Raw genomic sequence first — 16,323 nt, forward strand, 5'->3', positions numbered from 1 at the left:
CTCTCTTGTCTAAGAGCTGGAGTATTTAAGGTAGTGAGTGATGCCAGGGTTTCTTAAGAAGCATCTGTTGTCAGTCAAGTTGTTGTGCTCCTCTAGATGGTGTGGCATCTTCCTCTCTCTCTCTTTTTTTTTTCTCTTTGGTTTTCAGAAATTTGGTTATAATGTGTGTGGATATGGACTTCTTTGAGTGTATCTTGTTTGTTATTTGCTCAGCTTCTTGCTTTGTAGGTTTATAGCTTTCTCAAAATTTGCAAAACATTGTTATCATTTCTTCAGATATTTTTTCAGCTCCAGGCTTTTTTCTTCTCTCCTTCTGTGACTCCAGTGAGACAACTGTCAGATCTTTTGTTATTGACTTCAGGTCACTAAAGCTCTGTTCATTTCCTTCAGTCTGTTTTCTTTCTATTCAGATTGGAAGATTTTTTATTTATATATCTCTGTGTTCACAGATTCTTCCCTCTGTCTCTTCCATTCTGCTCTCGGGTCCATCTTGTGAGTTTTTATTAAAAAGTTTTATTTATTATAGTTTCCCATTTTGTTATTCTTTATGTCTTCAGTTTCTTTGCTTGCTTTGCTGAAACTTTAATTTTTATATTTATTATGAAAGTCATGGTACCTGCTGATTATCTCCTCTCAAGTGAGTTGAGATTTTGTATGGCAGGTAATTTTGGATTGTATTGTGGATATCTTGAGTCTTGTGTATGAGACTCTGGTTCCTATTTAAATATTCTGTTATAGAGGCAGTCAACTCATTTTGTCATATATGACCTAGCTCACTTTTTAAAAATGACAGCTTTCTTGAGTTATAGTTTACATACCATAATATTCATACATACCATGATACCTTTTTAAACTGTATGATTCAGTGGTCTTTAGTATATTCAGAGAGTAGTACAACCATCACCACTCTCTAACTTTAGAACTCCTTCATCACCCCATTAAAAAACCCCCATTTGCAGTCTCTCCATTTTCCCTACCCACCAATTCTGCTAATCTAGGCAGCCACTAATTTACTTTCTTCCTCTATGAATTTACTTATTATGGACATTTCATATACATGGAATCATACAATATATGGTCTTTTGTCACTGGTTTCTTTCACTTAGTATGTTGTCAAATTTCATCACATGGCTGTTCTACACTTTATTTTCCTGTCCATCAGCTGATGGACATTGGGTTGTTTCTGTCTTTTTCATATTATGAATAATGTTGCTGTGAATTTTTGTGTGCAGATTTTGGCGTGGACATATGTTTTAATTTCTTGTGTATGTACTAGGAGTGTGCTGGCTCACTTTTGTGCTCAGATTCCAATGCCAGTTTAGTTTGAGACCCTTGGCTGTACCATTCTGCTCTGCCTTACTTGTCCGCTTCCTGGAGACCGTTCTGAAAGCCAGGCGGCACTCCCTTCTAAAAGTTCCGCTGTGTTGATGCTGACCGTGGGCCACCTGAGGGTGTGCCTAGTCCTTCATACACAGGTGTAGAGAGTCCCCCTTTTCACCTTCCTCATCTTTGTAATTTCTTCCCATTCTCTAGTTAGGAGGAACAGGGGTACTGAGTCCCCTGCCATTTGCCTAAGTGCAGGGCACAGGTGGTCCACCCGACGCGGCCTCTGCAGCTGCTGCGCCCCCCAGTGGTGGGAGGCAAGGGTGCCGCTTCTTTGCAGATGAGTGCTTAGTGTGGGGTAGGTGTGGCTGGAGGGACTGCACCCCTGCATCCTCCCTCGGTGGGGGAGGAGGGTTACTTACTTGTTTTATAGGGAAAACAGAAGCATTTAGAAAATAAAAGCACTGTGTGAATCAGGAACTTTCAAGTTGATTCTGTGTCTCTTAAAAAATAGAAAATTTAAGAGCGTTTTCCGTGTTTTGATGTATTAAGTTTAATGCCAGGCTTCATTTGTACTTTACGGCAATGTAATTATGCTAATAGGGAATTTTTTTTCCTAGAAAATAGAACTTACTCTATTTCTTGTAAGATTAATATTAATAGCATTAAAGAGCATTTCACAAGTTAAATTATGAGTTTAGAGGAGCAGTGACCTAATGTGGTGAAAAGAGCTCTTACAAGTATTGCCTTTTTTGTTGTTGATGAGAATTCTGTGAGGTAGATGATATTATTCTCACTTTACAGTGGGAATAGAGAGGGAGAGACCTGAAGCAATTACTTACGCAAAGTCTGATAGCTACTAAGCGACAGATGAGTTGCCAAAACTTGTCTGTCTGGCTCTTTTTCCACAGCAAGCCATCCTCTACCCTTCAGTACGAAGTTTCTCCTTAGTTATAAATTCATAGTCTTCTTGATTTCCAGATAGCATAAGTGTACTCAAGATCCTGAGTTTTGGTACCAAACTGATAAGGGTTTAAGATCTGTTTCTGCCAGTGGGTCATGAACATTACATGGATTTTCTCTTCTACTTCGCTGAACACTTGATACGTATTATCTCGTGACGTTTTAAAAACAATCTTATGAAATAAGTACTGTTGTTACAACTATTTTACACATAAGGAAAATGAGACTTGGAGAGATTGAGTAACATAACCATTAAGTGACTGAGTTGAGATTCTTGCAGTGCTTCTAAAGTTTTGCCTGTTTCCTCCCCAGTGGAAAAGCAGTAGCTTCTGATTGGTGAGTTATGGGGCAAAAACTGGGCATGCAAGGCTCAGCCAGTTCAGAGAGGATGCATTCTACCTACCTTCTTCCATACAGTAAGGGCCCTGCCTGGAAATACGGACCAGCAGTTACTGTGTAAAGACTGTTGCCCAGTGGGTCTGACTATTCTTTGTTGAGTGGTTATGCTGGTACCAAAACCATATTCCTTGATAAACAGGATTTATGGTTTCAGACACTTTGTCATATTAAAACGATTACACCTTCTTATTTTTGTAATATCTTAAATTTTTTTAATTCATGGCCAGACTAGAGAAGGACACTCTGATTTAATTTTAGTATTGTTTAATTTTTGTGCTGGTTTTCCTGCATTTAGTAGTGTCCATTCTTGTATTGTAAACAGTTCAGCATGCTTATTTGATTAAGGACTCTAGATGGGGCAGTTTCAGCGAGATGAGGCATCGGCAAGGCATCTGGACACATGCAGGCATCCAGACAGGGCCTGGCAAACTTCTTCCCTAAAGGGCCAGACAGTGGGTGTTCTAGGCTTTGTGGGCCAGATGGTCTCTGTTGCACTGCTCGGCTGTGTCCTTGCAGCCTGTTAGCAATCTCAGATGTATGTAAACAAACGGGTGTAGTTGTGTTCCAGTATAAGTTTGTTCACACAAGCAGGCAACAGGCCAGTAGTTACGGAGCCCTGATCTGCCATGTCAGTATGGTTCTCAGTTTAAGAACACTCAGTTTAAGAACACAAAATTAAAAAGAAGTTAATTGTTTGAAACTTAGAACGCATCGTAGAAACAATGTTAGAAACAGTAGTTGTGTAAGAGGCTTATTTTACCTTTCACGTAGCTGGACTGTATGCTACCTCGGTTTTTGAAATACCTACGCAGCTGGAATGGAAAGATGTTAAGGAGTGGGAAGTGGAGAAATAGACTGGAAACTAGGTGTTTGTGGTCAGAGTGTGATCTTGCAGGGTAAGACTTCTCAGTTTTAGAAGAGGAACTGTTTCAGGTTGTGAAGATGTCCAGAGCGTGTGCTTTGCTCTGGTACCATGGAGGCCAAGCTGCAGAAGAGGTGAGGAAGCTGAGAAGGGGGGATTGCTCCTTCCTTGTTGTGGGGTGGTGGGAGTCTTCCCTCCCTTACTGCCCACCTCTCGGTGGTGAGAAAGGATTTTCCTTTCCTTTTATCTTGGCTGGGGTCAGTCCCCCAGGTTTCCAGTAGAGTGGAAGTGGGAAAGAGGAGACCTCTGTGCAGTGAGCAGAGGCAGAGGGAGGCTCTCTGTCGGGGCTTTAGTGCTGGGAGTTGGGGATGAAGGGAGAGAAGGCGCTCAGGGGCCGTGGTGGGCAGAGTTTTCTTGTAAGTCTGTGTGATTGTGCCTCTGAAGGGGAAGGGGATGGGACAGAGTGGCTGGTGTTCACGTGCTCCCGCTGGGTAGTCTAGGTGGGGAAACAAGGAGTTCCTTCGCATCACCTCTTTTCGGTGGAAGATTGGGTTATAGTGGCAGCTCCTAGAGTATAAATTTCTTTAAAAGAAGGGAGATATATTTTAAACTATGATAGGAGTTGGGTGGGAAACAGGACAGGACTGGGTCAGTTGAGTAGGTGGGGCTGTAGACAAATAGAGGGGTTTTTGGGAAAGAAATCCCAAGTAGTGGTAGAGGGATGTATTCCTAACTCGGAAGATGGGTTATATTGTAGGTGATAGTTGTAAGGCTGTCTACTCTTAAATTTCCAGCTTCGTTTTCTTATGAGAAGAACTATAGAGTTTGTGGCTATGTATTACTGTGCCTCTTGGATATGTTACACTTCTCTTGCATTAAAGAAGAAATTGAAATAGAAGTGGCTGTGTAGAGACACGGAACAAATGAGAATTTTCTCTAAAATTAAGGCTCTGAGGCTTTAAACTGTTATTACACAGGCTTTATTTATGTCTGATAGTTTGTATCATTAGGTTCAGCACTGATTTTGGAAGTTTTTACAATTTAAATTAGAGCAATATTTTGATTTTAAGGGTTTGTTACAACTGTAATTTAGAAGCTAGGGAGAAGGATTTCTTAATAGACCCTACTGAGGGAATCGAAATGAGGCTTAGATCCAGAGGAAACTTGTACACAGAATTTCCTATTTTATTTCCTTGCTTTTTGAGAGAATGGAAATACGTGATTTTAAGGTTGTGATAATAAAATTTCTAAGTTTTCATTTATATTCTCTATTTGTTGAGACATCATTTTCCTAGTTAGCTCCTTGTTCATGGTTTCCTTTAGCATTTTTGAGTCTATTTAAAATGGTTGATGTAAAGTCTTCATCTAGTAAGTGCAATGTCTGTGTTTCCTCAGGTAGTTTCTGTTAATTTCTCCTGTGAATGAGCCATACTTTTTGTTTCTTTGTATATTTCATAATTTTTTGTTTGAGACTGGACATTTGATTATTATAATGTGACAACTCTAGAAATCAGAGTATTTGTTTAATGACTTTTCTAAACTATTTTTGGAATGACTGTGTTCTTTGTTGTGTGTGGTTTCTAAGGTCTCTGTTCCTTTAGCTTGTGGTCAGCTGGTGTTTTGATGTACATTTCCTGAATGCCTGGAGCCAAGAAAAGATAAAGAACTCTTCCTGTCTCTGCAGATTGACTCTGCTGGGACACTCCTTCGATGGTTAGCCAGGTTGTTGATGACTCTGCCTTGGCCTTAACTTCCTTCTTGCTCTGAATCTAAAAATTAGCCACAGGTGGAAGTGTACAGTCTTCTTCTCAGGTCTTTTCTGAGCATACAGTCTCAGAAAAGTCTCCTTGGGAATGCATGTGGCTTCCCAAATTCCCATGTGTACGTCCATACACTAGATAACTTTTCCATGTCCTAATTCTTAAAAGAATCTCTCTCCCAAGATTTTCCTCCCAGGTTCTTGGTGTATTTGTTTGCTTCTACTGTAATGTCTTGTAATGATGTTCCTGTTTTTCTTTTTGATGATGGTAATGATCATTATTATTATTATATTTTTTGTGACCAAAGTTTTTCCAGGGGTTTATTGATTTTATTAGTATTCATTAAGACAACTTTTAGTTGTGTTAATTTTCTTTATTGTATGACTATTTTGTACTTCTGAGATTTCTGTTCTTTATTATCCCTTATATTTTCTTTTGCTTTAATTTATAGTTCTTTTTCTGACTTCTTGACATGCAGCTTTGGATAGCTGATTTTTAACTTCCCAATATGTATATATTTAGAGCTATAAATTTCTCTCCAAACACTGCTTGAGCTTCATCTCATAAATTTTGATATGTTGTGGTTTTAGTATTAAAAATTAAAGATTTTTCTAATTATCCTTGGGCTTAGAATTCTGTTGTTTAATTTTTAAACATTTGGGGATTTTTATTTATTTTTGCGTGGTCACTGTATATGGGGCTGCCGCTAATTACAAGGCTTTTGGATGCATGATTACTATAGCCAATTGCCATTGATGGATTAAATTGATTTAATTCAGTTCTGGTGTTACTTGTTGCGACTTAAGGACAAGTACAGGCTTACCTCGGAGATGTGCATGTTTCAGTTCTGGATCACCACAATAAAGCCAATATTGCAATAAAAAAGCTACATGAAATTTTCAGTTTCCCAGCAGATATAAAAGCTATGTTTATGTTATACTGTAGTCTATTATGTGTACACTAGCATTGTGTCTAAAAAATGTGCATACCTGAACTAAAAAATGCTCTGTTGCTAAAAAATGCTAGCCATCATCTGAGTTTTCAGCAAGTCACAATTTTTTTGCTGGTGGAGGGTTTGAAATACTTTGAGAATTACCAAAATATGACACAGAGACACAAAGTGAGCAAATGCTATTGGAAAAATGGCAGCAACAGACTTGCTCCACGAAGGGTTGCCACAGACCTTCAATCTGTAAAAAGCGCAGTGTCTGTGAGGTGTGACAGAGTGAAGTGTGATAAAACAAGGTGTGCCTGGAATCACTTAGAGAGGGCAAGGATTTATTTTTCTCACTGTCAGCCTTGACTTCTTAAAGGACTTTCGCAGGCCCAAAGGGTTGAAAATATCTAGGGGCGCAAGATTCTCAGTACAAGTCCCCAGATGGCGCCCTCCTAAGTATTAGGGGTGCTGTCTTTAGCACTGAAGTCTTGACAGGGCTGCAAATTAACCTTTTCCTGTAATTCTGCTTCTCTCACAGTCTGGTCCTGGGCCTGTTTTTCAGTTTGATCTACCCTGTGACTTCGGGGATAGTGTTTAAGTGTTACAGAGTTCCCTAGTAATTATGTATCTAAAACTGGTGGTTGGCAGATTGAGTCTTATAGGATGTTGGGGAATCTGTTCATGAGTGGGAGTCTCACTATAGGCGTTCTGCTGCAGTTTTCTTCCCTCGACACATCAATGGCTTTTAACAGCAATCAACTAATTCCACAGTCCTTATGATTACCCTTGCTACTCTATTTCTCAAATGTCAGAGATACTGCATAAGCCTGTTGCATTCAGTCAGTGCATCACCTTCCTCTGGTATCCTGTCTCAGTTGAGTGCAGGTGACAGTTTTGTCATTGTGATGGTATAGCACGCCACTCTGTCTACTGCCCTCAGTGTGGCTCTTGCTGCATCTGGCCAGTGAGTGATCTAAGCCCAGAATCCCATCTTGAAGTTCAGTTTCCTGGTACTGTTAGTTTGGTCACCCTCCCCTCCACTGCCTTAAAGCAGATCCTGAGACAAGAATTAAGCATATGTAGCATATTTGGGAGACTCAGGGACACTGACAGATGTGATATAGAGAAGAGCAGGAGCCAGTCAGAGAGGTATGTTAGCTTCCACGTTGGGTGACTGGAGCTGTATCCCACAAGGAAGAGCTGGGGGGCAAAGTACACCTCGTTATATCCCAGCGGAGGTGAGGGAGCTTGGGGTTTCTAGAAGTCATTCATGGGCTAAGGGCTAAGGATGCTGATCCACAGGCATTTTCAGCCCATCACATGAACAGGAAGAGTGGGTTCTAGTGGCTAGAGGAAGCCCTTCAACAAAGACGTGGGCTTGAGGAAGTCGGGCTGGAGTGTGTGAAATGGTAGGAGGGTCTGAGAGGGTAAGTGTAATGCCGACACTGTTGGCAGCTACATAGGATATGTCTATTTCCAACTATGCAAGATAATACCAAATTCTTTTCCAAAGTTGCTGCACTGATTTATTCCTATGAGAATTCTTTTTCTCCACATTCTTGCTAATATTTGATATTATCAGTCTTTTTAATTTTAGTCATTCTGTTGGGTACATAGTGGCATGTTATTGTGATTTTATTTTGCATATCCTTGATTATTATTATTGGTTGGTTTTGGTCCAATCAGGAAAGAGAATCCCTTAGTAATTTTAATAGGAAAAGTTTAATGTAAAGAATTATTGGCTGTAACAGGAATTGGAGTAGTGAGGAACTGGTTAGTAAGAAGTAAAGAGAACTCTGCCAAATATAGAATTAGTGGGTTTAAGGAGCACCCACTACCACTGTTATGGCTGAGACAGAGCACTTAAGTGAGAGCCCCTGTGTCCTGGCCTGAGATCCAGACTGTGTTGGGAGGGAGGCTGTGGCTTACTGGATGGCAAAAAAGTCGCTGTAAAGCTGGACCTACGGAACTTGCTTCACATCTGCCCTTTGGACTTGCCATGGTTACCTTATAGGATGCTGGGGAAAGCTGCTCATGGAGTGGTGTCTCACTGGAGACACTCTGCTGCAAAACTGCCCGAGGGGAAGTGCTGGGGGAAGCTGCTGGTGGCTGGGGCTGGCGGCCATCAAGTACTGTAGAAGTCTATGCCAGAGAAGCCAGGTGGTGCAGGAGCTTAATGAGTGAGTACATTGGAGCCAGGAAGCAAATCTCTTGTCTCCTGCAGTCTCTCCAGTGTGCTCTGCTGACAAAGCATGCCAGTTTAACGTCATGTCATCTGGCAAAAAAAAAAAAAAAAAAAAAAAAGTAAAGGACCCACATTCACTTTTGCAGAGTAGGCAAATAGTGTGAATTTTGAGGTGAGAGGTGATGGATAACTGGCACAATCTGTCCTTCAATTATTCAGCTTCTTTTGTCTGCATCCTGCTAAACACATGTGAACTCTCCTCAAACCAACAACACTGTATTTATACCTAAGAAGTTACACTTTTTCCAGGTGAAGACGTTCTCGCCCTTTGTTCAAAGTGAGGAAACACACAGTTTCAAGAGGCATTGTATCCATCACTGGTTATTTAATTGTTCTTCATGTTGAGTCACTAAATATTCCATGATTCGAAGTCTAAATTGTAAAGTTAACTTACAACAACTTGTATATAAAAATAAAAAAGTGAGGGAGAGAAAAGACACACACACACACACACACACACACACACACACACAAGCACAACAGCAAGTAGAAACTATGGAAGCTGTTACAGTACTTATTATTTAATTTATTAAAAGACTGTAATCAATATGTATGGTTTTGTTCTGCTCCCCATTCCACATTTGCCCTGCCCTCAGCCAGAATCTCAGCTTATTGGAGTCTTACCTGGTGGAATGACTCAAACCCATTGGGTTGAACTCTGGATCATCCTGTTCTAGTTTGGATATTTTTTTATGAAACTGTCTTCTATGTGTTGTTAAACTTGTTCATCGAATTCTTCATTTTGATTATTGTAGTTTCATAATTTTGATTACTGTAGTATTAGAATTTCCACTTTTTTCAAATATGCTGTTAGTTTTTTACCGTTTTCAATTAACTGCCAAAATTTTAAATCTTTTCTTTTGTGTTTTTGAACTTAGTAAATCATGTTTGTTTTACAGGTCACACCTGTAATCTCTAAAATTGGAATATCTCCAGGTCTCTTCCCGAAGATATTGTTGGTTCTTATTTTGTTTTCTTCTATGTTCATATGTCTGGTTCTCTTTGGTCCTAATAGACATTTTATTTGAAAAATTATTGGTGGAAATAATTTGAGGCCTAGGATAATGTTATCTTTCTTTAGAGAGTGTTTTTGTACCTTCTGTTAGGAGCCTTGGTATACCAGCCCTTCTAGTCTCCCCTTAAGTCAGCAGGAGGTTTTGAGGTTTTCTGCCGCTTAGATGTCTTGTAGCTGGATTGCAGTCCTTGTAAAGGCTGGTTTCTGGTACACCCATACCCTAAATAGCAAATCCTGTGTTCCCGTTCAGAGTGTCATGTTGTTTATTTGAGCCCCTCCTTTTTGTAGGTTATTGCCTCCAGCATTTGTCCCCCTCCCTCCTTAAGGCTTCCAAAAGCACTCTTAGCCTTTTGGCAATCTCTAATAAATAGACAGATTTCTCCAGAGCAAAAGTAGCTCTGGATGCCTGGTTGCTCCGAAAGAATTGGCGACTTCTGGATCTTGACATGGTAGATGTTTCCATTTTGTTACTTAGATTTTAAAACTGTTCCTTAGCTTTTAAAGTTATTTTCAGTGGAGGTTTGTCTGAATTAGCTCATTTGGTATTATTGGAAGTAAAAAATCAGGACAGGTTATTTGACTTGTTATTTAAACTGTTTTCTCATCTGTGATATGGGATTAATAATAAATTAATAATAATTTCATGAGGTTTTTGACATTTTTAAGTATGCATTTACAGTAATACCCGACACATGGAAAATGCTCAGTTTATTATTACATTAATTTGAAAACATGGGAATTTTTCTGTTGCTCTTTAAAAACTTTTCTAAGCATGAATTAGCCTTTTTTCTACCCAAAGCAGTTTGCAGGGATTATGAAAGACATCGAATAACATTTACATTAACTGACCTTTCTGTCAACCCTCATGTAGGTAAATGAAACTTTTTTTCCCTAATGTTTTTAAGACTATACTATAAGGAAAATTTAATTTTGCCAAACACTAAATAATGATCCTGGTATCTGTATGTGTATGTATGTATATATATGTGTGTATGTATATCTGAATATATGAAGACTGAAAGCCGTGGGGGGTGTATGTGTGTGTGTGTGTGTGTGTGTGTGTGTGTGTGTGTGTGTTTATGTATATGTGTGTGCCTGTATAAATACATAAAGGCTAAATGGTAAGATAATTATTTAAGATATTGTCTTTTGTTGATAAAATAATTGGGCTGGAGCCAAAGAGAACAAAGTGAAGTAGAACTGGGTTTTTGTTTAAACATTTAAAAATTCTGAAAATCTGAAGCTTTTCAATTATCTTTTTCTTTTTTTTTATATTTAAAATAGAGGATAATTACAAAACCCTTGATTTACCCTCTTTTTTAAATTGATTGAGTTCTCGGACTATATATATATAAAATAGACAAAAGAAAATGATAATAAAAACAGTTAGCTGAACTCAGTAGAGTCTGTGACAGCTACTTTAGCAGCCCTGTTGCATGAAAAACAAATATAGCTAACAGTGTAACTTCCCAAAGTGGTGTGTACATACACTCTTTCTCTGTTCCATAGGTCTGCATTTTTCAAAGTGCATTTGATCTTTCTTCTTTTGCCTCCACCTAATTTTGTGCAGAGGAAGTTTAACTTAATCTGTTTTGCATCAACACTGAACCCATCGGTATAATATTCAGTCTTTCACTGTATTGTTCCACTTTGTAAAAGATAACAGTTAAATTAAAATTTAAAGAAATTCAACATAAGTTTCTTTTGAGATGTAGAGAGATTTATGGCAATTTGAAGGTTTTCCTAAGTTGTAAATGAATTCTCCTTTTTGGTAGTGGCTATATCCCATTCCTTTGGTTTAGTGTCTTTTTAAAATTTTTATGCTACTATGTGTCTTAAAATTACTTTAATGTAATTATTTTCATGATTTTGTTTTCTAGGTTAACAGAACCTTCTGGATATTTAACAGATGGTCCAATTAACTATAAGTATAAAACTAAATGTACATGGCTAATTGAAGGCTAGTAAGTATACAATTTGTGTTAAATTATTTTATTCTGAAATGATAAAGAAGGTGATTATATCAATGTTACATTAAAGTATAACAACTTCATAGTTATATAGTTTATTCAGTTGCTTATTATTGGAAAACATTATTCATGATTTTAAAAATGGGCTTTACAACTTTTAGATTTTTTTTTTGTTCTTTTTTTAAACTGATTTGCATTTATTTTTTGCTGAATTTATTCCTGGCCCAGAAATTTTTGTTTCTTCAGTTTCTTCTGGGATATCTTTTCCTTCCGTACAACCTCCTTTTCTGGTTTAGGAACAGTCTGCTCTTTTTCATTGAGGATCATCTCAGTGCGGCAGGGAGAGCTCATGTAAGGGTCGATCGGACCATGAGCTCTGTAAGTCCTGCACTGCATCTTGGGAGCTTTGTTCACCTAGAAGTGCTCAGTGACCAGAGAGTCTGCATCTAAGCCCTTAAGTTCAGCATTACTCTCTGCATTTTTGAGCGTGTGCAGTAAAAATTCAACACTCTTTTTGGGCCATTGACCCTGTGTCCAGTCCCACTGTTTTGACTGGACACACCTACCAACTCTACCATTGTAAAGACGGAATGGCACACATTGCTTCTGTAAAGTGACATCCTTCAGATACTTGGTGGCTTTTCGGATATGCATGCCCTGAACGGCCTGGGCAGTTTAACGAGTGTTCTTAAAGTGAACACAAAGATTTGAACCTCTTGATTTGCATGATTTTGTGGGGTTTTCTGGGTCAAGTGAATAGTAAACCATTTTTAGAGGTCACCTCAGGCCGCTCACTGGAAAAGGAAGCTGGATATCATATTTAATATAAATTATAATACCCTTTTACTTGTGATAATAGTTTAATTTTTACCTGTATTTTATTTTTGAGTTATGTTACTGTGGCATTAAATCAAATACGCATTTTTGGCTTATTTTAAATAGCTTGTTATGGAATCTGAAGATTCCGTAGAAAGTCTAAAAATATTCCATGCTGAATGATACCATTGGTTCATACTATATTCAGCATTTTAGTTATGAGTGTTTAAAAAAAGGACATTTTGTAGAAGAGAGAGTTCATTTTCCTTTTAGAGGCATTTTTCAGTAACTAGGGCTTGAGACTGAATTTATTTAAACATACTGTGAGTAGGATCGTAAATGAATTGATATGGATTATTTTTGAACTATTTTATGATTTTTTTAGAGAGTGTATTTGGAAAACTGGGTGGTGTTTTTTTCTTTGGCTACTTTAAAATTTTTTCAAAACTTCAGAGTTATTCATTCCCTGTGCACTTATGGTCTCATTTTATGTATTTGTTAACAAGTAGCAGTATATCATATTGAGACCTTTTAATTCAAATACTTCATTAGTACCTCTAGTTAAGGGTTCATAGAAATAAAAATAGTCTTAAATGTGGAATGTAAAGTTGAACTTTATTCAAATGCAATTTGCAGACAATGAAACGCACTTAAGTGTACAGCTCAGTGAAGTTTCAATAATATATATAATTTATGTAACCGCCATCTTAGTCAAGACAGACAACATTTCCTGTTGACTAAATGTTTTGAAAAAGATGATACTTACATATGGCCAGTTAATAGGCTTGGAAGTTGTATGTTGTTTTTACAAATTAGATATGATTGCTTATCAGTCTTTTGTACTGGTGACTTAAGGATTTATAGCAAAATTATCTGTAAATAGGTTTTTAATAAAATTTTCTAAGATTTCTTCAGACTGTGCTTTACATATTACATATTAATTTTAAAATATGTTAATTTTTTTTCAGTCCAAATGCAGTGTTAAGATTAAGATTCAATCATTTTGCTACAGAATGTAGCTGGGATCATATGTATGTTTATGATGGAGATTCAATATATGCACCTTTAATAGCTGTACTTAGGTGAGTAGTTATGTTTAATTGATGAACTTACAATCAGCTGTAGAAAAGTAACTATACTTTATTAATTTTAAAGATATACTCATCTGCACTTCAAAAATAAATTTAGCATAGATATTGATGGCTAAATTTCAAAGATAGTTTAAGATTGTTGTGTACTGTGGCTGACAACTTAGATGTATATGCATTAATATAAACATTTGTATAGTGAAGATATTGTTTCAGAAATGTAGATTTCTTGATAAATACCCCTAATTCTTACTGTACATAGTTTATTTTTTTAAAATTATTTGAATATGTTTTCAGAAATACCTATTTGAATAGATTAATAAAAGTTCTAGCTGACATAGAAATTAATAGACGTATTTTTATAGTTGTCTTTATTTTAGAGAAATTATAACATTTTAAATTATGTAAAAAAAGGTTAAGTTATACTCTGTGTAGTTAATAAAGAAGGCGTTTCTATCAGTTCTCACAGTTTGGGCATTTTGGTTGCTTCAAAATATTTTGTTGTTAGTAGTCAGACTTAATTTTAAAATCACAGCATTTTCAGTATCAGTTTAAAAGTCTTTTTTATGTGTGTATGTTCAACCTATTATGAAATGTTTTATGAATAGGAGAAGAATATATTAGAAAAATTTTTAAGCATATAGTGTAGATTTTGTGCCCAATTTAACTAACATGATTGTTGACCAGAGTTATTCATTACATTATTCCTTTTGTTGTTTATGTAGAATCTCTTTTGTGTTGTCATTGTTGAAAATTTAAATATATTTTAATATATAAATAAAATCTCATTGTTCCCTTCAATTTTAAAAATTTTCCTTTTTCTTTTTTCACTTTTTACTCTTATGTTGTAAATACTCTGTTTAACAGGAATGTAATTTATTTTTTTGCATAAACTTGTAAGGACTTGTATTTCTGAATGAATTCAGAGTGTCTCCTTGGGAGATTAGACACTTATTCTGTGATATTGCTATTGCTCAAGATACCTTTAAAATTTACTTTTTGAGTTCTTTGGAAATTATATAAAGAGCATCCATGAGTAACCATCTAAGGATAATAGAAAATGGAGCAGAGCCTTGTAACTAATTACATTGTAAGATAATTCATTGCAACAAATAGATAAGATTGTAGGTTCATATATTTATTTTTAGCAACTTAGATATAACTTTGTTTTATTCCTCTATTTTTGTGATACTATTGACTGACCATCATTTAGATGTGTGCCTTTTTCATTTATTTTTCTAGTAGTTGTGATGATTTTGCATTAATTAACAGTGATTCATTAACACCCTTACCAACCCTTTCTTGATACTAAAGGAAACTTTTGTAAAATAATTAGCAGGCTGGGGGTTACTATGTGACTATGAAGGTGGAACCAGTGACTTTTCATTAGCAAGCTCCTGTTAGCTATCCTGAGGGAGGTGGAAAACTCATGTTTATTGAATATCCACTTGATTCCAAGCACTTTATGAGGCAGTTTAAATGTCATCCAGTCCCTGTAAGGATGTTATGGAAGAAGTGCTGTTATCCCCCACATACTGTTGAGAAAATTGAGACTCAGAGTTTTACTACTGCTACTACTGCCGCTGCCGCTGCCACCTTCTTCTAATAGATGGTAGAGCCAAGACTAGGACTTGACAATCTGATTTAAAAGCCTGTATACAGTGTTTCTTTACTAAGAGTTCTGAATCTAAATGTTTGAATTTGATAACCTGTTCAACTCTAGAGACTGTCATAAGCCTGGAAGATGCCGTAAGGAATAAGATACAGACCATTTTAGACACCAACTACTTGAAGTTGGGCCAAACTTCATAGGTTGAGTGCACAGTCCTCCACAAAACTGCCCTCACTTCAGACACCAGCTGCAAGCTCAGGGGTCCCAGGCTACTTGCACTTCAGACTAGCTGACTACAAATTCACAGCTGCCTCTGACCCCCTTAGATTCAGTAATTTCCTAGAGTAACGCACAGAACTCAGAAAAGCACTGTATTTCTGATTATAGTTTTATTATAAAGGATAAAAATAGGACCAGTCAAATGAAGAGACACACAGGGTGAGGTCTGGGAAGATCGCGAACAAAGCTTCTCTGTCCTCAGGACATGCTATCCTCCCAACATATCAGTGTGTATTGCCACCCAAGATGCTCACCCAAGTTACAGGTGTCCAGAGGATTTTTTTCTCTCCTTGGTTTTGTTATGTAGGCATGATTGATCCAATCCTTGGCCACGTGGTTCAACTCAATCTTTAGTCCCCCCTCCTCTCTGGAAGTCAGATTGATTTCTTGTGGCTTTAGCACCAGCCCTTTAATCACATGGTTGGTCTTTCTGGGGTGGTCAGCTCCTATCCCGAGTCACCTCATTAGCATATAATATGAGCCCACCATGAATAACAAAGACATTCCTATCACTTGAATTTCAAGGATTTGGAGGTTACATCACCACACAGAAGTTAGGCCCTGGTGGCAGTATGTGAACAGGCATTTTACATAGTACAGCAAGTGTATAATCAGCTTATGAAGAGTGCTGTACGACTCCAGATGTAACTAATTCTTCATGGTGAATTTCTATCTATTATTGTATTTTTTTTTTTTAATTTGGGGGGAGGAGGTAATTAAGTTTATTTTTTTAGAGGAGCTGCTGAGGATTGAACCCAGGGCCTTGTGCATGCTAAGCATGCGCTCTACCACTTGAGCTATATACCCTCCCCCCACCCTTCATAGTGAATTTCATCATGAGTAGAAGAGTGGTAGACAAAGTATGAGAGTCAGATAGAACATTCTAGGTAGAGAAAAACATATGTACAAAGACATAAACGGAAAGAACACTGTATTTTGGGACAGTAGTAAGTAGCTATGAGTAACTTGGTCATAGGAAATGTGAAGGGACAGGTAGGCGCTAGATCACGCAGTAAATGGTAGTCAGTAATGTCTGCAGAATGCTGCTTATGTG

General features: G+C 37.4%; 1 protein-coding gene and 1 pseudogene across 3 annotated transcripts in view; one reads left to right on the forward strand and one right to left on the reverse strand.

Moving 5' to 3' along the window:
• The window catches only part of ATRNL1 (attractin like 1), a 631,665-nt gene that overhangs the window by 11,994 nt on the left and 603,348 nt on the right, over nucleotides 1-16,323 (forward strand). For 2 of the 3 annotated variants that reach the window (XM_010987217.3, XM_064488470.1), the window contains exons 2-3: nucleotides 11,385-11,468; nucleotides 13,259-13,372. In XM_010987217.3, the coding sequence (XP_010985519.3) occupies nucleotides 11,385-11,468; nucleotides 13,259-13,372 (198 nt within the window). Of the gene's footprint in view, nucleotides 1-11,384; nucleotides 11,469-13,258; nucleotides 13,373-16,323 lie in introns of those variants that run through there. The other variant, XM_064488471.1, reaches the window with a different exon arrangement.
• Nucleotides 11,673-12,281, reverse strand: LOC105095107 (large ribosomal subunit protein uL22-like; annotated as a pseudogene).

The sequence above is a fragment of the Camelus dromedarius genome, chromosome 8 (assembly GCF_036321535.1).
Source record: "Camelus dromedarius isolate mCamDro1 chromosome 8, mCamDro1.pat, whole genome shotgun sequence".
Classification (NCBI taxonomy): Eukaryota; Metazoa; Chordata; class Mammalia; order Artiodactyla; family Camelidae; genus Camelus; species Camelus dromedarius.